The sequence below is a fragment of the Chlamydotis macqueenii genome, chromosome 16 (genome assembly GCF_036417535.1).
Source record: "Chlamydotis macqueenii isolate bChlMac1 chromosome 16, bChlMac1.mat, whole genome shotgun sequence".
Taxonomy (NCBI): Eukaryota; Metazoa; Chordata; class Aves; order Otidiformes; family Otididae; genus Chlamydotis; species Chlamydotis macqueenii.
This window is the reverse complement of record NC_141571.1, coordinates 16,599,705-16,624,391: the sequence shown is the minus strand read 5'-3', so window position 1 is coordinate 16,624,391 and position 24,687 is coordinate 16,599,705. Positions and strand designations below refer to the sequence as shown.

The window sequence follows — 24,687 nt, the reverse complement described above, 5'->3', positions numbered from 1 at the left end:
GCAGCGGGTGTTGTGCGTGGCCGCGGCGGTGTTGCTCGCCAGCACCGTGCGCAGTGGCCGGCAGAGGTGCGGCTCAGGCTGCTCTGCCTGAAGCGGTGGAGGCCCGGTCCCGGGCGGTTACTCGCTGACGCCAGCCCTCCTGTGGCGGCTCCGAAGGAGCGGAGGAGCGCAGGGACAAGGGAGACTCAGTTAACGTGATTGACGTAGGCTGCCGATGCGGGCCCGGTAGCGGGCTGCTGACGCGAGCCGTCACGCACGAGGGTGACGGGACTGGCGGAGTGAGCGCGCGCCGCTGCCCCGGCGGGTTCGCGCCCCATCGGGGCGGGGCCGGCCATCCGCGGTCTCCATGGCAACGCGCTGGGGGAGCGTGACGCGCATGTCGCAGCCAATCGGCGGCGAGGCGGTTGAGTGACAGCTGGCGGCGCCAGTGGTTACCAACGCCTTGGCAGGGCCACCGGAGCTGCCAGGCGGCCGGAGCGCGGAGCGGCCGTGGCGGGGCTGGGTGAGCGTAGGGCGGCGGGCGGGCGGGCGGGGATGCCGAGCTGCGCGAGGGCGGCGGGGAGCCGGGCGGCACGCCGCTGCCCTCGGGTCTGGCGGGCCCAGCCGCCGGTGCTGCCTTCCTGGGCGCGCTGCGGCGCCCGCGGCCCTTCCCCGGCGGCCCGCCCCGCATCCGGGCTCTGGCCTAGGGTGGCCTGCCGCGGGGTCGCAGGTCGCGCTCTGCGCCCATCCCCGCCTCCGGAGCTCTCGGTGCGCTGCGGTCGCTGGAGCTGCGGTTCTGGATGCGGGCGGGGCCTGCCGCGCCGGTTCGGCTCCCGGACGTGAGACTGGAGAGGTGCCGCGCTCGGGCCGAGAAACCGTCCGAGAAGGGCGCGGGTGGCCGCTCCGCCGGGAGCCGAGGAGGCGTGAAATGCACAGCGGTTCGTCAGAAACAATTGTTTAGCCATCTTAAATGGGGTTTTGGGCCAAGGTTCGGCAGTTGCTGACTGGCTGGCTGCTTTCAACTCACCTGACTGATTAAAAATAATAAAAATAATAGTTCTCTCTTTTTGCCTGTTGCTATCGGTTTCTGTCTTTGCTAAGAGATTTTTTCTGCCCAGCTGTGTTGGAATGTGCAACAGAAGAGTCTGGTGTCCTAAGCGTAGTGTTTTACAGCCAAAGTGCAGCTGTGAAAAGCCTCTGGAGGAACATAGGATTCTAGAGACAGAGGATCTGAGCCACCTGGTTCTTTGGTTTGTCTGGTGAAGTATGTTTTGCTATGCTTGTTATATGAAGTAACACAGAAAACTGTGTAGCCCTCAGGTTGGACTCTGCTGTCTGCTACCTTCTTGTGCTGCTTGGTCAAGGAAGCTGTCTTCTCTGCACCTTTGTCTGGTTAGTTGCTCTGCCAGCGTCACTTCCACTCGCTGTTAGGCCTATTGGTACCACCATCTCAGGACTTGCTGAGTACTGGCTAGGATATTTTGTCACATCTACAGGTTTCAGAAGCTGCAGTTATTTGCTTGTTGACTGGGGGATTCTACCAGGCAGTTTTTGCTTTTCATGGAATGTTCTTTCATCCTCCTCATTTTCATTCTGTGTGCAACACGCTTTGTTCTCTGTAATGAAAAGAAGATTGAGTTTGTGAATAGGGAAATTATGTTTAAAATACTCTAGTTGTTTTAGCTTGCAGCTTCTCAGAAGTCGCTTGAATACAGTCTGCGCTTCTTCCCAAGAGCTTCTGAACAGTCATTTTATCAGATGTATCACTGGTGCGCTACAAAATATCCATTGTAAAATTTAATGTCTGTCAGCTCTCTTGTCTGCAGACAAACAGTAAAATCTTTTCAAAGAACGCTTTTGACAGACAACTTCGTGTTAAGAGGCTGACCTGAAGTACCCTTTGTATTTGTAGTCCAGTCTTCATTGTCCTCTTCTGCAAAGCTGCTGCTGCTGAGCCACTGATCTGTGTAGGTCCTTCAAAGGGTTGTTTGACCTAGACTGTCTGAAGTATTTAGTATTTAGAACATATTTATTTTTTAATTCCTGCTTCTCTGGGTTCTGCTTAGCCAATTTATTTTGATGTTTGAACCTCTTCCTTGGTAGGCTTATGTGGTATCTGTTCCATGGTGCTGCTGTGCAATGAAACAGTCCTTAAGGTCTATTTCTTTCACTGCATATTTGCTGTACTGACTCGAATAGGGAACGTGGTTTCCAGTCATGAGTAGGTACTCATTTATGGAAGAAGTTTGGGGCAGAAGAAGTCTAACGTATCACGGTGAGTTAGTTTCTGAATTTGTATGCAGCTGAAAGCTTTTTTTGAGGTATGAAGGTAGTGTAATACAACTTGGTTGGTTATTGTTTTCAGTGGCAAGGATATCAAGGGAGCTGCAGGTAGACTGCATTGCCTCTAGAAGCAGCGGGCCACCGTCTGCACTACTTTTTTGATGAAACAGGAGACTTTATTTGTATTTGTGTGGCACTTAGGGGCATGATTTCATGGTAGACTTGGCAGTGCTAGGTTTACAGTTGGACTCAACAAGGGTCTTTTCCAACCTAAATGATTCTATGATTCCTGTAGAATTTCCCACAGTATCAAGGTTTTAGTTTTAACATGCACTTCCTCTTCTTGAATGATACATGTTCTCTGCAAGGGAGAAGACAAGTTAGAGATTTGTAAAGGCTTCTACCTGGACATTTTTGTTATGGCATATAAAGTACTGCATTTCCTTGTACTCCTCAGTAGCAAATGTGTAAGTTGCAGTACAAATTAAATACTGTGACTGTACTGCAAGAGCCTGAAGGGAGAGGCAGTAATTAGATGCTAATTACACATGGATATATTAGATAAAAGAGTTTCAAATTCACTTCTTAAAACTCAAGGAAGTGATCTTTCTGCCTTGCCTCCTCACTGTCTATTTTCTGTGCAGTTTTAGGTGGTTTCTAGTCATGAGTTGGTTCACTCAGTTTTTGCAAGCCAATCTGATTGTTGGAGATGATGTGTGCTTATGCCATACAACTAAAATTTCTCAGGCTTTCAGGTTCAGGCCGTCATAGGCTTTAGTTCCTGACTTGAGAACAGTGAGTGGAAATCACACACCATTTGGGAACTGCCTGTCTGTTTCTAGACTTAATGGATGGAAAGTAGTGTATCTTGTTGATCTGGGGGTGTCATGCAAATTGGGCAATTTGTCTGGGGAATATGTACAGAGCTGTGGTACTGCTTGTATACCAGTAATTGCTGTAGTGTACTTAAAAGATTTAGTTGATGAGTTATCACCGTTTTGAGCTATTCCTGCAAAAGCCATTTGAAAGTCTAAATTTTTACTTATTTATTTATTTTCGAGTGTGTGTGTGTAATTCAGGAGAAGGAAGTGAGGAAGACCGAGTCATAGTTTTATTAGGTTCATCTATCTCTTTGCAAGACAGAAGGATTGGGCAAGCTCCAAATTTTATAGCTGATACTATAGAGTATATTGGTTTAGCAGACTTTCTTGGTTCTGCCTTGCCTTTTTATCCACTGTACTTGGATGTTAGAGAAAGTCAGATTTTTCGGATTGGGAGGGACTCTTCTGACTTGCAGTGTGGCATGCTTGGCAGACTTTTCCTATCCTCAGCAATAGCAGGTATTAGACATTGACTTGTAAACAGGCTGAGGATAACTGAGGTGTAGGTAGGCTTGCTGTGAATACTAACCCCAATATTAAGTGCTGTACTTGTAAGGGCTGCAGTCCTCTAAATATATCCGGGTTCAAAGCATACCTGTCTTTATGCAGATTCCTAAGTGCTTTGCTCTGCTTATGCAATGAGGTAAGGTGCTAGTCTGGTCCTGGGTTCCTTATGCTTTATTGCCTGAATTCCTAGTTTACTTTGGACAAAAGAAGACCAGCTGCTTCAGGATGAGCATAGAAGAAAGATGTAGCATCCAGTTTACTGATTGTAACAGGTATGAAAATAGCACCAGCAGCTGTGTATGCATTTAGGGTTAGAGGCCTCTTGAGAACATATTTGCTGCAAGTTAATATGTCTCTCTTAGGAAAGAGTAAATTGTATGTTTCCATCTTGGAGTGAGAGAATAGAACACTGAGAATCAAAATTTGTGAAGAAAGAAGAGTGTGTTAACACATGCTCATGGGATTTGGAGACAGCGTTTCCATAGGACAGCATACACTCAGTGCTTTCTGTTTGTGAATCGCCCTAGCTCTGTGGGCTGTGAAGGGTTCTTTGAAACACTAATTTAACTGAGATCTCATATGAGCAGTCTTCCTTTGTGCGACCTCACCTTGTACAAGCTGGAGCTTTTTACCTTATGCACCTTCTCTGAAGGACAGGCTTTCCTGTTTGTTGCCAACATGAAAGTGGTAAAATTTTTATCCAGAGCACATCTTGGAGCAGGAAATGGCTTGGTTGTCTTCCCTCCAGGATTAGGAAGTAAAATACCAGGTGTTGTTTGTGTAACTGCTTCACTCTAACTTGCAATTTGGTATGACAGGAATCATATAAATTATTTTCTATCATCATCCCCGAGACCTGCTCAGCCTGGTTGGTGTACTGAGTCTGTTGCTTTTCCAAGGCTAGCTCTTCCTTGCTGTGTTAGTCTGAGCTAGTGCTGTGCTGCTTATCTGAAAGGCTGGAGATGTTAGGTTCAGCTTTGCCAGTTTCTTAAAATAACTTGACTGGCGCTTTTCCACGTGAGATGTGTTTAGTCTTACAGTCATTTTATGAGTTTTAAGAAAACATAAGCTGCTCTTGGGATTTATGCTAAAAAGGAAAGAGAAGGCCAGAAGGTGTACTGACTGTAATAATATCTGTGAGTTGGGGTAAGCTGCGTATTTTCAGAACATCAAGAAATTATAAATCTGGCTTGCCAGAAACTTTCCAATGGGTGAGATGGTAGAGTGGACAAAGTCTGGCTGTTGTAGGAGTGGAGGAGGTGGTGTTCCTGTGAACATGCAATACCAGTCTCCCTTTTGGGTTGGGTGAAGCCTCAGATAGCTTTGGAGTTCAGGCTTTCTGGATTCCTACAGGAAGTACAAAGACCATACACATGCTGAGAACAGCAAATTGAGCAAGGCAGCTTCAGAAGGCTTCTTATGGTAATCAATGCTTGTTTTAATAGGGGAATAGCTGATTTCTCTCTCCAGCAAGTGCCTTCATTGTGAAGCAGGTATCTCTGATCTGGTGGAGACTTGAGGGCAAGGCTAGCTGCAGTGGTAACACCAAGCATTTCCAGGAGGTGCTATGAAAGAAATGCTAAACTTGCACTCCTCATCCTCAATTCCAGCAGGCAAGAGTGATGATAATGTGACTGTCTCAGAAAGCTGTGCATTCTGTTTTGCTGGGTGAGGAAGCTACTTCAACTGCAGTGAGAAGATAGTCACAGAGGGCTGATAAAGCGGTTTGTATGTGTACAAATGCAGAGAAACATTGGTGCACCTGAGTTTTCCTACCTCTCCATGCAGTGTTATCAGTCCCTGCAAGGGAAGGAAGAGGTGTATGAGCTTCATTAACTGAGATCATCAGTGGATCTCTAGGTAAACATCTTATACAGGCCAGGCATACATGCCTTTTGTGGTAGACTCAGCTAATTTCATACAAGTTCCCTTTTCCAAGACAGTCACGTGGACCAATTTCCTGGGCCAGGTATCTCTGCAGCCACTTGGTCTTTGCTGATTTGTGGAAAGTTCTCTCTTCTTTACTTGCCTTGCGTCAGGAAAATTCCGAAGGCTGCTGGTTCCCCTTCAAGTCTTAGCCTGTCTTGCCATCTCTTTCCCAGTTGATCAAGGAAGTCAGGAAAGTATGTTAATAATGAAACAATATCCCTGCTCATCACTGTCTCATCTCTATTCTGTGGAAGGGGGATTGAGCTTCCACAATAGGAGAAATAAGAACTTCCATAGGAGCTGGGAAATTGTTCTTCGGATGCTTACACCCTCATTCAGGGTATGCTGGAAATTGAGTCTTAGGAGAAGTCCTTAACAGGACTACTTCTGTGTTGGGTCAGATCTCATTTTTGTCAGCTTGAAGCCTTTGTTCCTGAGAACTGCTGATGGTGACGTTTGTGTCTCTCCCATGTGACTTTCTCCCTGTGGCTCTGTGGGATAGAGCAGGGCTCTCTCACAAACCGGCATGTCTGACAACTGTCTGAGACCAAACCCTGAACACAAGCTTACGCTCTAAGGCAGATAAAGGAGTGAAAGGTAGACCTCCAGAGCAAATGCTGAGTTAACTTTTCTTCTGTGATGGATATTCACATTTTAGATTTATGATGTTATAGGAAGGGAATGGGATAAAGCTAGGAGCCTGTTTGGGTACCCTGAGTGGATCAAGGTATCTGAGAAATACGAATGGAGCATCAGTAAACACCAGCCCACGGGAGGGAGGTTACCTGGACGGTGTGTTCCCTCTCTCACATACAGACAGTAACTAAGCCTAGGGAGCTGTTGCTTTACTAGTCCTGCAAACTGACCTGGCAGTACGGACAGTGAGTGGCAGATTAGGCTTTGTTGATTAGAGTGACTCTCCTTCTCATGCGAGTACTCCAATGAGCTCTCAGAAATATTCCTTAGGTGAGGAGGTTGGGCATACAACGTCACAATGCGCTGTTTTAGTATGTGGCCTTGATCTCTGGTGCACTGGATATTTTGTCTCTAGCAGGCCCAGCAAACCGTAAGGCTGGTCTTATGTAGTGTTTTGAAGCTTGGTGTTAGATTCAATGTGACGACTGAAACAGTTTTCAGAGAGCTGCTTGCTATCCTTTCTCTTAACAGGTGTGGGGGTGTATGCTGTTGTAAAGGCACCTGGAGGAGTCTGGAGCAATGCCACCACCTTCGGACATTGTGAAAGTAGCAGTTGAGTGGCCAGGTGCCAATGCCCAGCTGCTGGAAATAGATCAGGTGAGACCTGGTAACTACATGGGGGAGGAAATGCACCACATGTTGATACTGGGATGTGGGAAGCATAGAAATGGGCAGTGTTCCTTTCTGTTTGAGAGGAACGTTGCTACTGAGGACTCTCTCTTTCTATTCTAGAAAAGGCCTCTTGCTTCCATCATCAAGGAGGTCTGTGATGGGTGAGTAGTTCCCTGGGAGCCCTTGTGGAGAAAGTCTGTCCCGCTGACAGATCTTGCTGGGATACCGTGAAAAGCCTCTGCTGCTTGTCAATGTGCTGCTAGCACGATCCATGCTGCCTGCTGCCAGTTTTGGCCATGGAATGGGCCAGGGTTTAAATCAGGAAGAAAAGGATCTCCTGGAAACAGGGGCTTTCTATCTTTATTCCAGTTCTGAGTGTGTGCATATGTATTTCCCTAGGGTCAATGTCTCTGAGGATTTAATTTAGAGTAGGCTGAAGTCCTGTCCCGTCCTCAAGAGGAAGGTGTTTTTTTTCTCCTCTTTGGGAGACCTGATTTCCCATGCTAAAGCTTTGCCTGAAAGTTCTTTTCCACTGTCCTGGGACCACGCTCCTGTTCTTAATTGAGAGCCAGAAGAAAGAGGAGGAAGAAGCTTATGTATCCTTTTTCTCTCTCTGCCAGGTGGTCGTTGCCAAACCCTGAGTACTACACTTTGCGGTATGCTGATGGTCCTCAGCTGTACATCACAGAGCAGGTCAGTGTGAGAGTTAGCAATTTGTTGATGCCCTGGGCAAGAGTGCAGAATGCCTTGGACTAGTGTCACGGAACAATACTGTCACTAATCTTTGAGGGGCACAATTTCTGCTGTTGAAAATACTCAGACTTGAACAGTGTTACTCAACTGAGAAGCCTTGCACTTCTCCCATTGCATGCCTGTTGATACGGGGACCCAGTGACTCAATTCAATGCCCTCAGAAGGGTTGTGTGGTGTAGGAACCCCTTTACTTGTGCATACAAATGTGCACTGTAGATCCAGTTGCATTCTTTTTCCCCACACTTTTCTGCAGTTTAAAGTTTATGTTTTCTTTCAGACTCGCTGTGACATCAAGAATGGAACTATCCTACAGCTGGCAGTCTCCCCGGTAAATGCTTCCTCACACCCCTTTTTCTCAGTAGCTATCCTCATATGACAGGCTGTTTCTTGCATCTCAGGTTTTCTGTCTCCTTCTCCCTAAACTGTAAGGGGCTTACCTTTGTTGTGGGCTATTTTGCACAAAGGGGTGTGTACTCGTTTTCCTTCCTTGTTATGGTGTGTATCTTTCCTTTGAATGCTCTGCCCTTTTATAGGACCTTCTGTAAATAAATCCAGTATACGTTTTTATTACATCTCCTAGATTAGCATGTTGCAAAGCTGACAGACACATTCTCAATATGCATGCAGTTAGTATTATCAGTCAGAAAGCAGCAGTACTGGTGACTTAATGCAGAAATTAAAATAAGAGACAAATTTGATGCGGAGGGCATTGTTCCTAGTGGATTCTTGCTATTGTGACCTCAACAGTTGTCTTTTGCAGGTTTGTTGCAGCTTCCTTTTTATTGAAATTCTTAAACCTTTTTTTGTGCAAGTGTCATGGCCTGTAAGTGAGAGTGAGTAGAAAAGAAAGAAGTTATTTGGGCAAGAGGTGGTTGAGAGGATATAATTGATCTAAGTCTGAGAAATCTTACGTAATGCCATGTGGATACACAAAATGAGCTTGTACTTCTCTTTGAATCTATTAGAGATTTTTTTTTTAACATCATATTTCTTTAATAGTCTCACTGTATATTTCTATATTCACTTCCACTCACCTTACCAAAAATTAAAATAAGCATTTAGTCTAATGCTTAAAATAAAATAACATTTTACTCGCCTCCTGCTTGGCTATGACTATGGCTGAGTGCAGCCCTTTTTTTTAGTTTATCTTAGACTTGCTGACTGCTGCTACTTAGCTTGTCATTGCTGATATCTCTGCCCATCCATGGTCTTCTAACAGAATGCTGATGCTAGCAGAGCTCAGTCTGGAGGTGACTAGTCTGTAATGGGCCTCTTCTCTCTTTCCTCCCAGTCTAGGGCAGCTCGCCAGCTGATGGAGAGGATCCAGTCTCACGGTATGGAAGCTCGACTGGATGCTATGAAGGAACTGGCTAAACTTTCAGCGGATGTGACCTTTGCCACAGAGTTCATCAACATGGAAGGGATTACAGTGCTGACACGGCTTGTGGAGAGCGGGACCAAGCTTCTGTCCCAGTAAGTTTCCTGTATTCCAGGAGCCTGGAACAGGGCCTCCAATAAGGGGCTGATTTTGCTTGCTGCAGTGGCATTAAGCAACTAACCTCATAGGAAATGCCAATCTATTAATTGACACCAAGTCTTTCTAGTCATTTGCTAAACCTCAAGAGGCAAAAGAGGACATTTATGATGTGTGAAACTTGCATTGAAAGGTCACTTTGATAATTTAAATTACTTTTGTTACCTTTCATGTGTCATAATCTCCTCGAGCAGTTATTCATCTGCAGTCTAGGGGAGAAGACAGCCTGTGAAAAACCCACATGCAGTTGGACACAAGAATGTTCCTGTAGAACTGGTGGCATGTACATGCCAGTTGGCGTCAAGGATGTTGCTGGCTCTTGTATACATGGTCAGTGCTTTTTGACCTGCATCATAAGAAAGGTTGCTCTGAAGGCCAAAGGTCTGTTTATCTTAGGAAATGGAAAAGGCTAGAGAATGTATAGCAGAGAAAGTATCAGTCCTTGGTCTCCAACAATTTTCAACTTTGGCATTTCCTGAGCAGAAATTGTATCTCTGTTTTAAGAACCTTTGGGTGTTTATTCCATACATTTTTCTTCTTAATTTTTTAATCAATTTATCCTTTTGACATCTCCAGCACTGTGTGTCCCTGCTTCTTGCAAGGGGGTTGGACTAGGTGACCTTTAAAGGTCCCTTCCAACCCAAACTATTCTATGATTCTATGAAATGAAGTTCCACAGTTACTTGTCCTAGAAGAAAAAAATACTTCCTTTATTTTAAACGTGTCACCTAATATTCATTTGGTTCCCTCTACATATCCTGTTATAAGAAATTGTAAATTCCTCCGTCTTCTCTGTACTGTTCATAATCATATAGAGCTCTCTCTCATATCAAACAGTAGTCATGCCTTTTCTAAGCTGCAGTCTTAGTCCATTAACACTGTAACTGTGGCAGCCATTCCAAAGTACTAATCATTCTTTCCATGCTTCCCCTAGCTCTTGACTATTTCCAGTACTACTTTGCCGTTGTGGGGAAATTTGTTTGTAACTTTCCATCAGTTTGAAACTTGACCGTTTAATTTCTACCCTTTTGTTTCAGTCAGTTATTAATGTAAGAAAGGGCTTTTGTTTTAAACCTTTAGCAGCTGAGTGTTTTGAGTTTTTTAAGATGCTTTGATGAAGCACCTCATAAAAAATCTTCAAAGTCCAGGAGTTGTACTTAACTGTTCTCACTCTGATTTACTGATTTGTTCAGAGACCTTCAGTATTGTGGTGGGTAAACTTCACCTGGCTGCCAGCTGCCCACCAAGCCACTCTCTCACTGCCCCTCCTCAACAAGACAGAGGAAGAAAACAAGATGAAGCTAATGGGTTGGGCAAAACAGACTTAACCTGGGGAAAATTAATTTTTTTAATTGACAATTAAAAACAGAGTAGGGTGGTGAGGAAAAAAAGACAAAAGTAAAACCAGCTTCCCTCCACTGCCTTCTTTCAGGCTCAACTTTACTCCTTCACTCCCCACTCTTCTGCCTCCTCCCCGCATTGAGCTGTGCAGGGAGATGGGGAATGGGGGTTGCAGTCAGTCTGTAACACTTAGTCTCTGCTGCTCCTTCCTCATCACACTTTTCCCCTGCTCCAGTGTGGGGTCCCTCCCAAGAGACACAGTCCTTCACAAAATGCTTCAGTGTGGGTCCCTCAGAAGACACAGTCTGTCAGGAACAGACTCCTCCAGCATGGGTCCCCTGTGGGCCACAGTTCTTGCCAGAAAATCTGCTCCTGCATGGACTCCTCTCCACAGGCTGCAGCTGCTGCCAGGAGCCTGCTCCAGCATGGGCCCTTTGCGGGCTGCAGCTTCCTTCAGGGCACAGAATCATAGAATAGTTAGAGTTGGAAGGGACCTTCAAAGGTCATCTAGTCCAACCTCCCTGCAAGGTGCAGGGACATCCCCAACTAGATCAGGTTGCTCAGAGCCTCATCCAGCCTGGCCTTGAACGTTTCCAGAGATGGGGCTTCCAGCACCTCTCTGGGCAACCTGTTCCAGTGTTCTACAACTCGCATTGTAAAAAATTTTTTCCTAATATCCAATCTAAATCTACCTCCCTCTATTTTAAAACCATTGATTTTTGTGCTATCGCAACAGGCCCTACTGAACAGCCTCTCCCCATCTTTCTTGTAGGCCCCCTTGAGGTACTGGAAGACCGCTATCAGGTCTCCCCGGCGCCTCCTCTTCTCCAGGCTGAACAGCCCCAACTCTCAGCCTGTCTTCACTGCATCTCCACCTGCTGTGGTGTGGGGTCCTTCACATGCTGCAGTGAGAATATCTGCTCCACCATGGTGGTCCACGGGCAGCAGAGTGGACAGTGAAGCAGTGCTTCACTGTGGTCTCTCCACAAACTGCAGGGGAATGTCTGCTTTAGCACTTGGAGCACCTTCTCCACCTCCTCCTTCACAGACCTCGATGTCTGCAGGGCTGCTTTTCTCACATGTTTTTTTGAGTCCTCTCTCATAACTGCTGTGCAGCATTTTTTACCCTTTCTTAAGTATGCTTACACAGAAGTGCTACCAGCTTGGCTGACGGGCTCAGCTTTGGCCAGTGGTGGGTTCATCACAGAGCCGTCTGAGACTGGCCATGTCTGGCACGAAGCAGCTCCATTCTCACCTCACAGAGGCTGCCCTGCAGCCCCCTGCTACCAAAACCTTGCCACAGAAACCCAGTACACATACAGATGTGAAACATAACTTCCCTCTACAACAGCCACAGCAATTCTTCCCTGGTAAATATTTTGTTCTTCTAGTAATGTTATGCTTTCATTATAGATTTTGCCTGTCTTTCTGGTTACAAATACCTAAATGCTCATATGTCCTTCAGATTCCTGCCTGAGTCCTCTCTAAAAATACACATTACATTTGCCACCTTCTGCAGAGCACAATAAGTAGTTTGGCAGTGTTTTGTTTTACCATGGTTTCTTCGGAATTCTTCAGTATCATCTGGTCCTGCAAATCTGTTTTTCATATTAATGTCTTCTAGTGATGTTCAAATGACAGATTTGAAGACTTTTTCTCTTTTAAACATAAAACCTGAAAAAAACCCAAACTCTGATCTGGGAGTTTCCCCAAGCACATTCACAGTGAACTCTGGTGCAAACAATGCACTTGGCTTTTCCGCTGTAGTTGTTCTGTTTCATTGAAAGCATGTTTAAAGTCTTGATAACATATTGTCCTAACATTTACAGGTCTTCTGTTTTCTTATATATTAGCAACTAAGGTGTTGCCAGCATGTTTTGCAATCTTTCCCTCAGTCTTTTTTACCTTTCTGTCTTGTGGTTATGTATTAAATTTTCCACAATTCATGCTGTGCTTTTGTTGTGTTTCAAGACAGGTCCCAGTATTTACAGAATGACAATTATTTTTCTTTGTTTTTCTCTGATGTTAAAACATGTTTAGGGTTTTTTTTTTTGTGTGTAGGGGTTATAACTTCCAAAGATTTTTGCATGTTTGGTGACATAAATTTACTCCGAAGCTCAAATCTGACAACAGTTGAAAAACCTAGTGTTTGCAGATGGTTTAAATTTTCAGTTGATCAGTTTAAAAAGCTTTCCCCTTTTCAAGATGGTCTTTTTTTAACTAACTTTCATTGTACTGGATGTTCTGGGTTTTGATGGGTTTTGGTTGGGTTTGGGGTCCACACCCCCCTCCCCCCCTCAAAGTGTTAAATTTGAGTAGTGATACTTCATACTGCTCAGGAATAAATACTGCATTGCTGCTTCTCCTGTTATTCCTTTGACTAGCCAGGTACTGATCCAGGTGGTTGTGAGTCTCTGGTGGCAGGACGAGAGACTTGCTGTTGCTAGTTTTGATTTGTGCTTGTAATCAGGGAAAATAAAATACAATTCCACAAAATAATAAAATTATCTTCATAAATCCAAACACTTTATTGCTCCCCCAGCTTCCAAACTGTGGCCTGTTTTATGAGGGGAAGGTGGTGATATTTTTCTCTTATCCAGCTTATTCAGCTTGGACAGGCTTTTCCCTTGCTATCAGATCTCTTGTAACTGTATTCTGCTTTTTCTCAGTTACAGTGAGATGTTGGCTTTCACCCTGACTGCCTTCTTGGAGCTCATGGACCATGGCATTGTCTCTTGGGACATGGTCTCAATAACCTTCATCAAACAGGTGAGTTTGGGTAAAGGGGGTGACTGGATGCTATTTCTTTTTGTGCTTTAATGCAGCTTCCAGGGAGAGTAAGATGACTCTGAGAAGCTGAATACTCCTTGAGAGCACAGTACACCCAGCTTTGGGAGACCTATCTCCCTTAGCTTGATGGCCATCTACTGACTTGCTGGTTCATCTTTTTTTAGATTGCAGGGTATGTGAGTCAGCCTATGGTAGATGTCTCCATCCTTCAGCGATCCCTAGCCATTCTAGAAAGTATGGTGCTAAACAGTCAGACTCTGTATCAGAAGATAGCAGAAGAGATCACCGTGGGGCAGCTCATTTCTCATCTGCAAGTGTGAGTGACCACCCAACAATGGTGGGATTTAAATCAATTTTATTAATACCTGTTAATTTGAAAATGCATCCTTTTATATTTAAACGCTTAAAGGTGCTATTTTTAAAGTATTACTGATGTGACATCTTATTTGAACATCAGGATTTCTAACAGATTTTTTTTTTTTTTTTTTTAAAGTAAGATCCTCAAAAAATATGTTCTGTGTTCTGGAAGCACTTAAGCACATGAGTATATGTCTTGAACAAAGATATTTTGCTTTAACAACTGCACAAGTGTGTTCAGTGTTAGGACCAAACCTGTGCTTTACTAAAACAACTTCCCAAAGCTTCTGCATCCAGTCATCTGTCACCTTCACCCCTCTTTAAATTGTCTCCACTAGAATCTGAGAGCTCATAATCTTCTGATTTTTGTCCTGCATATTAAGGAAGAAAACAATAGCTTTTCTTGCTTTTTTTTCCCCACCTTCCCTTCCTCCCTTTCCAAATGAACTGACAAATTAATATCTGTCTTTTAAGGCTATTTGTCTAGGTCAATTCTACTCTTCCATAAAAAAAAGAAGCATGCATTTATTAGAGCTTTAAGTAGTTTTTATGGGGTTTGGTGATGTTTTTTTGTTGTTGTTGTTTTTGTTTGTTTTCTTGAGGCTTTTCATTCTGAAATTTGTGAATATGGTTAATATTCCTTGATCAATGAATGGTAATTCAACAAAGTTATAGTGCAAACAATATATTGCATCAATGACACTACGTGCTTAGAGTGTTTATACATTTGAACTTGGTTAACAGAAAAGCTAAAGAGGTTCTCATGAACACTGCAGCAATTTTGTTCTGCAAAGAATGTATGTTCTTTCAGCTTTATAATTTCTGTTTTAGTAAAACATAGGTTTGGTCCTAACACTGAACACAGTTGTGCAGTTGTTTAAGCAAAATACTGTTTTTTCTGGACGTATACTCATGTGCTTCCAGAACACAGAAGGTTTCTGAAGGAAGTATCTATGCAAGGAATATTATAGAAACGGAGGCTGGAGAGTGAGTCAGAATTTGCTAAGGTTTGTTTGGCAAGACTATCAGGAGAGAATAATCTTTAACAGAGGATAGGTTCTGGAAGAACAGGTCCATGGAAACAAGTCTGAAAGAGACAAGTTAGAAGAGGAGAAATTTATTTAAAATTTGTTTTGCTGTGTCAGAAGGCAAGCAAGTGAAAAGAGCAGTAAACCCCAAAAACGAGGTAGAAGAGGTGAAGCAACAGACTTCAGAGACCTGCGAAACTTGGAGGCCTGAGGAAAACCTAGGATGATGCATGAACATTTGCATGTTTTAAGTATGGCAGATTGACCAAAATGAAGAAGATTTGGAAGGGAGCAACAGAAGAGAGAATATGGTTGTTATCCACAGATATGCCAGGGATAAATGCCAAAGTGGGGAAAATAGCTGTTTAAGCTAAAAAGTGTTTTAGCTTTAGATGTTTTATAAAAGTTTAATTATCATTTTATGTATTTTTTTAAAAAAGTATACACAAATTCGTTTAGGTGATGCACTGGACTTCTCTTAACCAAAAAAAGCTTGAAATTCTGCACAAGTCTCCCAAGAGTAACAGTACAGGAAGAAACAAAACTAGATTCGATAGAGCCTTAAGATGAGGGTGGAAAAGAGTGTGATCGGCATTTGGAAACTTATTCAAAACATAACATGTGAAATCACATGTTATACTTGATCTAGGAAGGGACTAAGCACCCTTTACCTGAAGGTCTTCAGTGAAAATAAGAAAAAAAAAAAAATGTGTGGGTTGGGCCAAACTATTGAGGTTAGAAGGCAATGCCATAGAGAGGCATGCTTACCCCTTAGTTCCATTTGTGTTTGGTGGCTTCCGACATAGGGGAGAAAAATGAGTTGCTCCATATAAGCTTCTAGCTGTATCCATGTAAGAGACTGCAGTAGAACTAGGCTTTACAGAGATAGTTTCAGCATTGGAAGCAAACTATGTTGGTGCTGAACTCTGAGCTCTGCTGGGCTGCATGTCTGCACTGTCTTCTGAATAATGGAGCTGTCAGCAATTTCTGTCAGCTTTTTGCAGGCCTTATGAAGAGCTGGAATGCATGAAAGTAGATTACCTAAATCCTGCTTGTTGAAAGGCAAGATAGCAGTAATGAGTGTTCTTACAGTGCAGGCAAAGCAGCAAGCTGTAATGTTTTATACTGTCTCTTCTCTTATGATCCTCCCATTTTTGTCTGCAGCTCAAACCAAGAGATTCAGACATATGCCATTGCCCTGATCAATGCCCTCTTCCTGAAGGCACCTGAGGACAAGAGACAGGTTTGTTCTTGCTTTTTTACTTTAAACCTGAATAATAGTTACTGGCTGGCTGTTTACTTTATGCCTCAGAAATCATATTGTCTGGCCAAGGCAGACCTCAGACCTTGCCAAGAACTTACATAACTGTTTCAGTGTGGTAACACAGGAGAAAAAGTACCATCCAATTAATAGTATGTTCTGGAGCAGCACATCTATGTTTAGGAGGTGCTCGGAAAGGAATCTGAAAGGTTTTGAGAGACAGAAAGTAATCCTCTATGCAGTATGGAAATTTTTTTGAAGAAAGTTAATTCTGTATGGGAGAGGTAGCTTGGGGAGAGTCCTTGGGGTTATACGTACTTACTAAACAAACACCCCACCTCCCCGAAAAAAGGGACCGTTCTTAAGTCATAGGGGGATATTGCTGCTGACAAATGTCAGAAATGAAACACCTGTCCTGCTCTGAGGAAACCCCCATGATCTCTGCTACATGCAAGATGTGCATATGTCTGTATTGTGTAGCTTTGCTGTGCTAAGCCTTTCTTCTCTAGTGCCCTGTTTGTGCCTTATTTCTGGACTCCAAGCTAAATCCTGTCTGCTTCTCTTTGTGCCTTTTTTTTTTGCTTTCTGCCAGCAGGACAAGCTGCTTAACCCACTAGACCTGCCCATCACTGTAAGTAACTCAAGCCTGGGGGCTGGTCATGCGGAACTGTAGGCATCTTAGCTTTTCTCCAGTTACGCCTCCTTGTATCTCAGAAATTATGCATACAGGCTTCAGATATTAGATGAGCTTAGGCAAAAGGGCAGGAGGACTCCTGGGGATGTACTCAAATTGTGAAGGTGAGAAGAATCAGTAGCAGGAGAAATCTTGCATGATTTATTGTGCACACAAGACAATGAAGATGATTGTAAAAGAAAACTAAACTTCACAGCAAACAAAATTCCAAGGCATCTTTCACTTCTTTTCTTTTATTTTTCTTTTATTTTTTTTTCCCTTGATCACAATCCACATGACCACAAAGGGTCATGAAGATGATTAAGGGACTAGAATATCTTTCATATGAATAGGGGCTGAGAGATTTGGGATTGCTCAGCCTCAAGAAGAGAAGGCTCAGGGTGTATTATCAATGTGTACAAATATCTGATGAAAGAGAATAAAGAAGGAGCCCAACTCTTCTCCATAGTGCCTGATGACAGAACAAGAGGCAATGGGCACAGCTTAAAACCCAGGAAATTACACCTGGACACAGACACACAAACAAGAAGTAGTTATTATGAGAGTGGTCAAACACTGGGAGAGATTGTGGAGTCTCCATCAGTGGAGATATTAAAACCTAACTGGACATAGTCCTGCTTAACATGCTCTCTCTGATGTTGCTTGAACCAGGGAAGTTGGACTAGGTGATCTCAAGACATCTCTTCCAACATAAATGATTCTGTGATTCTGTGACTCCATCAAATAGCAAAGTGGGCACTATTGGACTCTCAGCAGAACATAGATCCCTTAGCAGTGGTTAGGCTGTATGCATGCTCATGCTTCTTACCACACTATTTAGAATTTTTTAAATGTCTCTGTCCTTCCCACTGTTTATCTGCTTCAGTCACCCGTTACTTCATCCCATGTACCAACTAATGCCTTCAGAGAGAGGATTCTTTGTGTTGCGTGCATGAACAAATCCTAACAGCAGGCCTTGTTCTATTCTTAGTACTACATCTCACGAATCGTAGTAAAAAATAATGACTCAGAGGGCAGTGTGTTATCTCTGAAACCACTTCCTCCTTCATCTAGATGTTTCTTAAATATCTTCCACTCAAGAACTGACTTATTTTCATTGTAACATGAGCGCTGCTGAACTTGCAGCCACTATGGCTTGGCTGTCAGCCAGCGTATCACTTTCTTGTTTTATGAGATTTCTGTCTGGAGCAAAAGTGATAATAGGGACTTGGAATGAAGCTAGTATACAGATTTTACCAGACTCCTTATAAAGCCTGTCAAGAGCAAGGTTGGTATGAGCTGTTGGAACAGTCTTGAATGGCTTAGAATGTACAGCTGTTACAGTGCAGTTGTCTAAGACTGCACATCTGCTTCCAATTCTCAGTTTGCACTGCACAGGAATGTCAAGAGATCTCAGACTGGCAGTTCTTTTGGCCTTCTTCTAGATCATGTATTACTTAACAAGTTGTTCTTACCTGAAGATTTTGCTTATAACAGCAAACTTCTGATAATATTCCATCTTGACGTTAGCAGTTGTGCCACTTTCCTAGCGGGTGTATTGAGATCACATGATGAAGTGCATCTTCACAATTTACAAGGAAAGCAGAGGTTAGGTTTTTGCAGGTGCATGTGTAATTGGTCCTGGAATTGAAGGCCTGCAGCAGATACTTGCATCATGACTTGATGGCTGGGAAACCCTTCTCACCTGGGGACAGAAGCCATGCAATAAAGAGGGGAAACTGGAAGCAGGAAAATTATTTACCCTTTATTTTTGTAAACCTGTATTTCTGCAAATTGTCCTTAAACTGACTTTTAAACACCTCTTTAGGAACCGAGACAAAGGAAATGTAAATTTCAGAGAGAGAGTTTTTGAGAGGAAGACCTAAAAACTATAACCTCTAGCCCTTGTTATCTTGGGTGTATACCTAGGTACAGAAAGTTGTGAAATGCTAATGGAAGGATCCTCTTCTCAATGACACATTTTTCTGGGCAACCCACAGTATGCTCCCTGCTGCCATATCTCCTGGTACTGAAGTATCATTAGATGTCTAATGCTAAGCTAAATTTTCTTCTGTTCTTTTATTGCCCTAGTGCCTTTCTGCAGATTAATGGTGTTTTGTAGGGGAGCCATCCATGAGCTGTGCCATGGTAAAGATGACCCTTACATCCCAACTTGATGCTTGCATGGTGAGATGCCATGCTGAAGTGACAGTCTGTAGTAAAAGCACTTTATTGTGTGCCAGTGATATCTCCAATGCATAGGCTTCCTTCTGTCTCTCCTTTCTGCACAATTTGGGCTTTTTATTCTTATTTCACTCATGTTATTTCATCTCTAAATTCCACAACAGGAAATGGCTAATGCATTTGCCCAGAAGCACCTGAGGTCTATAATCCTGAATGTAAGTATGTCTGGAATTATATAGTACTTCCTAGTGTTGTCAATACAGGTTTCACTTGTGCAGAGTGTAAATTCTGCTGCCCTCAGGGCATTTCCAAAGAAGTGACTCTTTCAAAGGTGAAATTGGAGTCACTTGTTCAAAAGGGAGTTACCAGGATGCTGCTTTCTGCTGTTACAGAGCATTATCATTATGCTTCTGACGGAATATGGAGGTTAAATAGCTGAATCTTCATATACAGAGAAGGACATGCAGCTTGTCATATGCCTACAGCTAATAGCTCAGTTTTTATTTGTATTCTCTTAATTTCTGTCCTATCCTTTATTTTGCAGCATGTGATCAGAGGAAACCGCCCGATTAAAACAGAAATGGCACATCAGCTGTACGTGCTACAGGTCCTGACCTTTAATCTCCTGGAAGAGAGAATGATGACCAAGATGGATCCCAATGATCAGGTCACTATTAGAGCTGAGTAAGATCTGGTAGAATAGGATGTACAAAGGGCCTTATTCCTGAGCTCCTTAGCTTCACAGAATTTGCAGTAGGTGGTGCATAAAGTTTTAAACCCACCCCTCACATTGTAGTCCTTGAGATTAAAGTATGCTCATGACTATCCTGCTGTATGCTGTGGGACTTTTAGAGATGTAAGTGGTCACTGGAAGTCATATATTCCTTTCTTGACCAGTGTGATGACAGCTGTTGAACTGATTACTCCCCCTCCATGGAGGCACATCCTTACCCATTTCCTTGCAGCATACAAGGAAGCTGGGCATTTTTAAAGTGTCTTTTACTCAGTTCTTAGATGCATTGTAGTCTTGATTTAGAAATGCCTTAGCCTTATCTGAATGCCTAGAAATTGCTTTTAAACTTAGGGCAGTTAAAGGAAAATGCAAGCAAATATTTTGCGTTACCCAGTATACTGAAACTTGCCATTTTGAAACAGGTTGCCTCTTCTTACATGTTAATGACCTTTGGCGTCTCTCTGTATTCACTGTGTGAGCTCTGGAGAGAGAGGTGGGACTGTGCATTATGTGAAGATACTGCCCTAGTGATTGATCACGTTACCATTTCCCTGCCTTCTGTCCTTCAGGCACAGAGAGACATCATATTTGAGTTAAGAAGAATTGCATTTGATGCAGAGTCTGACAGCAACACCGTCCCTGGCAGTGGAACAGAAAAACGCAAAGCCATGTACACCAAGGACTACAAGATGCTGGGATTCACTGTATGCATCTAGTGAGAGTGCTGACTGTAAAGCATGTAAAGGCAATCTAAGCTATCTCCATTAGAGTTGTGGGCAAATAAGGAACAGAAATAGCTGTTTGCTTTACCATACTTCTGTATCTGAGTTTTAGAAATTCAGCTACACTCAGACCCCCAGAGAAGATCCTTATGAACTTGTTGATTGGTTAAATGCCAGGGCTTGTTAGGCACATTCTCTGGAGACATTTACTTACTATATGGACCTATTCTGTGAAGAACTTGGAATCAGTCTCTCTCCTAGAAAGTTCAGATAGCATTGTCAGCAGGTGTAAGGTTTCCTCTTGGATAGATGTGAGGGAATGCTTGATGGATAGGCGGTTGTAAAATTCATTCAGAAAAGCTTCTCGCACAATTTCTTTGAGCTTATTTGTTTGAGTTCTTTCTACATACTCTTTTCACAGAATCACATCAATCCAGCCATGGATTTTACTCAGACTCCTCCAGGGATGCTGGCATTGGACAACATGCTCTACTTGGCCAAATTTCATCAGGACACCTATATCAGGGTAAGTGAAGCTGCTGTGTTTTGCAGATACCAACACTTAAGCAGCTCTTCCTGGTGTGTGTTGCATCCTCTTCTTGTAGATTGTTCTGGAGAACAGCAGTCGAGAAGATAAGCATGAGTGTCCCTTTGGGCGCAGTGCCATTGAGCTTACCAGGATGCTTTGTGAGATCCTGCAAGTTGGGGAGCTCCGTAAGTACCATTTATTACCCCAGCTTTCCAAGTTGCTGGGCTCTGAAAGTAGCTTACAAGTTGACCAATGTTCACAGGCATTTATACCTAGATCTCACTTCTGCCATGTAAGGATAGGGAGAGCTTGGAGTTGCACTGTCAGTGTGCCAGTGATAATACCAGTATTGAAATAATGTAAGAAATTTTGTTGTGTTGCACTCTTGTTCTCCTGAAAAACTGACGGAAGTGGGAGGCTTTGACTTCTTGAAGCTTCAGGAGGATGCTCTATAAAAAACCCACTCTAGGAGCCATCATGAGCTTGAGAAAAGTTTCGTAGCTCTGACAGTCTAAAAAGAGCATTCTGAGACAGTTAACCACTATAAGATTCTACCAGAGGAGAGTGGGAAACAACTGCAAGCAGCCATTTGTAGGACTAGTATGAAAAGGGCACGTGAGCCACACAGGCTTGCATGGTTAAGTGTGGGGATAGTTGCCATTCCCAATATAGACTGTTTCTGGGGAGACAAAACATTGAACTGTTTTAATCTCTTTGAGTTAGTACTATTGTATACCATCAGGTTTCTGTCACTGTAGTGAATTTTGTTACTCTTAGTAGCTCTTGTGCAATATATACTCACATGGTTGTGGTTTCTGTTTCTTCCTGAAGCCAATGAAGGCCGGAATGACTATCATCCCATGTTTTTCACCCATGACCGTGCATTTGAGGAGCTGTTTGCCATCTGCATCCAGCTGTTGAACAAGACCTGGAAAGAAATGAGGGCGACAGCAGAAGATTTTAATAAGGTCAGAGTGGAGAAGAGTTATTTTTGTAGAATTTTTTGTGAACAGCACATGTTAACTCAGCCTGTATACTTGGTTAAAGAGTAGGGTGCAGAAGGTATGACAGGGCATTGACATTGGCTGTAAGGGAGGATGGTCCAACTTCTATTTGGCATTCTTTGTTCTTCTGGATCTTCAGAGTCACTAGTACGTTGACACTCCTGGCCCTAGTTATTCTATGTCAGTTTGTGGCTGCCACTGAGCTGTGGCCTGGTTCTCTGCTGCCATTAAGCAGCAAGAATGTGACTTGCTTTTCTCCCTGCTCACCCTCTTTAGGTTATGCAGGTTGTGAGGGAACAGATCACACGGGCTCTCCCCTCTAAACCAAACTCCTTGGACCAGTTCAAGAGCAAACTGCGCAGCCTGAGCTATTCTGAGATTCTACGACTACGCCAGTCTGAGAGAATGAGCCAAGATGACTTCCAGTCACCACCTATTGTGTAAGTGCCTAACAAAAACAGTTGCCTTCTGTGCTTGCTGTTATCTCCATTCTCTCTTTACTCTTTGATATTTAATTGCCAGGGAGCTGAGAGAGAAAATCCAACCTGAGATTTTGGAGCTGATAAAGCAACAGCGCCTGAACAGGCTTTGTGAAGGAAGTAGCTTTCGAAAAATTGGAAATCGCAGAAGACAAGGTAAGGTGACAGCATCTACTGCATTTTTTCATGTCAAGAACTGTAGGCAAATAAGATCTAATGGATTAATCTGTCAGCAGGCATGTTGCCAGAAAGGAAAGCTGGTTACCTAGGCTGTCTATACCAGCCAGTAATTTGGGATGGAACAGATGTGCATTTCTTAGAATACAGCCATCCCCTCATGAACAGGAAGTAGTGCTGAGGAATTGGGGGAGTAGAGGGATGTGTGCGGTGACTATAATGTAGTGGCTGTAAGATCTTATGTGAATGATCTTGCTTACTCTACTTGATGTGTGTTCCAGAAAGATTTTGGTATTGTCGCCTGGCTCTGAATCACAAGGTGCTACACTATGGAGATCTGGAAGACAACGCCCAGGGGGAAGTGACCTTTGAATCTCTACAGGAAAAAAGCAAGTCCCAATTAATGCTTTAAGCAGATTGTGCAATGTTCTGTGCTCTACCATCTAGAGGCTGTTATGAGTACCATCCTAGAGATGAGAGAAAAAGACCTGTGGCTGAAGCCCTGGCTGAGATGAGATAAACTTTTGGCCCCTGCCTAAATCCTTCAAATCAGAGAATTGCTTTGTATTTCTTATAACACCAACTGTAGAGATGCGTTACTGGTAATGTGTGTTAGAAAACTGCAGTAATGAGCTATGAGAACAGGAACAGAGCTTAGTTGCAAAGACAAAACAAAGTTCTGTCTTTTCACGGTTAGGATTTCTTGTTTGTGAGTTTTACTTTTTCACTGTTAGTTCCAGTTGCAGACATCAAAGCCATCGTCACAGGGAAGGATTGTCCACACATGAAGGAGAAAAGTGCACTAAAACAGAACAAGGTAAGTGCTCCCTTTTTGCCTGTAATTAATAACCAGTGCTATAGAGTTGAAGACTGAAAGCAAGCAACAGGAGCAAATGGTCTTCCACACTGCAGGTGTATTGTTTACAAACCCCATCCCATATCTGGGTCTTTTCGTAGTACTCGTTTGTGATTGCTAGGTGCTGTGAGCATAGTTTAGTTGTGCTATAGGCTATTCAGAGTTCCTCAGAATACTGATACGGGAAAGTGCACTGAGCTGCAGCAAGGCAGCTTCTCTTGTTGGGTTAGCAGGCAGAAGGTGCTGTGATGTTTTGATCAGTCAATGAGTGAAAGATTCTTTTCCATTCAGGAAGTGTTAGAATTGGCCTTCTCGATATTATACGATCCTGATGAGACCTTGAACTTCATTGCACCTAATAAATATGAGGTAAGAAACATAGCGGTTAAGCAGTAGAATGTAAAGCAATTAACTTCAGAGATTAAAAAGGATCAGTTGCTTCTCATTTAGAGGCTTGAGCAGGATGTCTCCCACCAGGTTCATTATTAGAAAATGTTGCCAATGCTTAGTGTGAATTTTTTTAATAATTATCTTTCTCTTTTTAAAAAAAAAAAAAAACAACAAAATCCTACAGTAATTTCCCTTTGCCTGGGCTGCTACTTTCTTTCCTCCTATGCAGTCAGTTGCTCCCTTTTCCCCCTTTTAAAAGACATGGATGCCTAAAATAGCTTTGCTTCTTCTGTTGTAGTAGAAAACTCTTGACCCTCTCCTAGAGCCATGTGTTCATGTTTACCTCTAAGCTTCTAACCTCCATTGGACATCTCTGCAGGCACTGTTTTGGGGTTGGTGTGGGTTTTTTTTCCCCATAGGTTAACTCCCTCCCACGTTTCCTATTTTGGAGCTGTATAGGAGTATCTCTAATTGTTGCATGGATGGAAAGATTCAGTGTAACTTTTTATTTATGCCTGGAGTTGTGAATTACCCTTTTTTTCCCACAGTACTGTATCTGGATTGACGGGCTTAATGCTCTCTTGGGGAAGGACATGTCCAGTGAGCTGACTAAAAGTGACCTGGACACATTGCTGAGCATGGAAATGAAGCTGAGGCTCCTGGACTTGGAGAACATCCAGATCCCCGAAGCGCCGCCGCCCATCCCCAAGGAGCCGAGCAGCTACGACTTCGTGTACCACTACGGCTGACGGGGACTGAGCGGCGCGGGCCGCCCCGGCCAGCCCTGGGCCCGCGGCGGGAGGCCGGCACCGTTCTTACGTGCACGGAGCCCGCCGTGGGCGGTGCAACCGTCGGGGCGCGCCCGGCCGTCCCGCCCCGCGCCTGCTCCTGGCCGTGGGCGGCGGGGCTGCCGGCCGGGGCCCGGTGCGGGGCGGGCCGGTGCCGCCGCACGGCTTTTGTACGAGTTACAATAATAACCAGTGCCGCTG

At 43.7% G+C, this 24,687-nt stretch overlaps 1 protein-coding gene across 1 annotated transcript; it reads left to right on the top strand.

The window, feature by feature from the left end:
* Window positions 1-12: 12 nt before the first annotated feature.
* ELMO2 (engulfment and cell motility 2) lies at window positions 13-24,687 on the top strand. Its single transcript, XM_086760429.1, has 22 exons — window positions 13-502; window positions 6,747-6,872; window positions 7,008-7,048; window positions 7,508-7,580; window positions 7,918-7,968; window positions 8,932-9,113; window positions 13,185-13,284; window positions 13,470-13,621; window positions 15,855-15,933; window positions 16,547-16,582; window positions 18,973-19,023; window positions 19,353-19,475; window positions 20,111-20,245; window positions 20,685-20,789; window positions 20,869-20,977; window positions 21,624-21,760; window positions 22,073-22,236; window positions 22,319-22,431; window positions 22,734-22,841; window positions 23,187-23,269; window positions 23,600-23,677; window positions 24,247-24,687. The coding sequence occupies exons 2-22, from the start codon at window positions 6,795-6,797 to the stop codon at window positions 24,445-24,447; spliced, it is 2,199 nt and encodes a 732-aa protein (XP_086616555.1). The 5' UTR covers window positions 13-502; window positions 6,747-6,794; the 3' UTR covers window positions 24,448-24,687.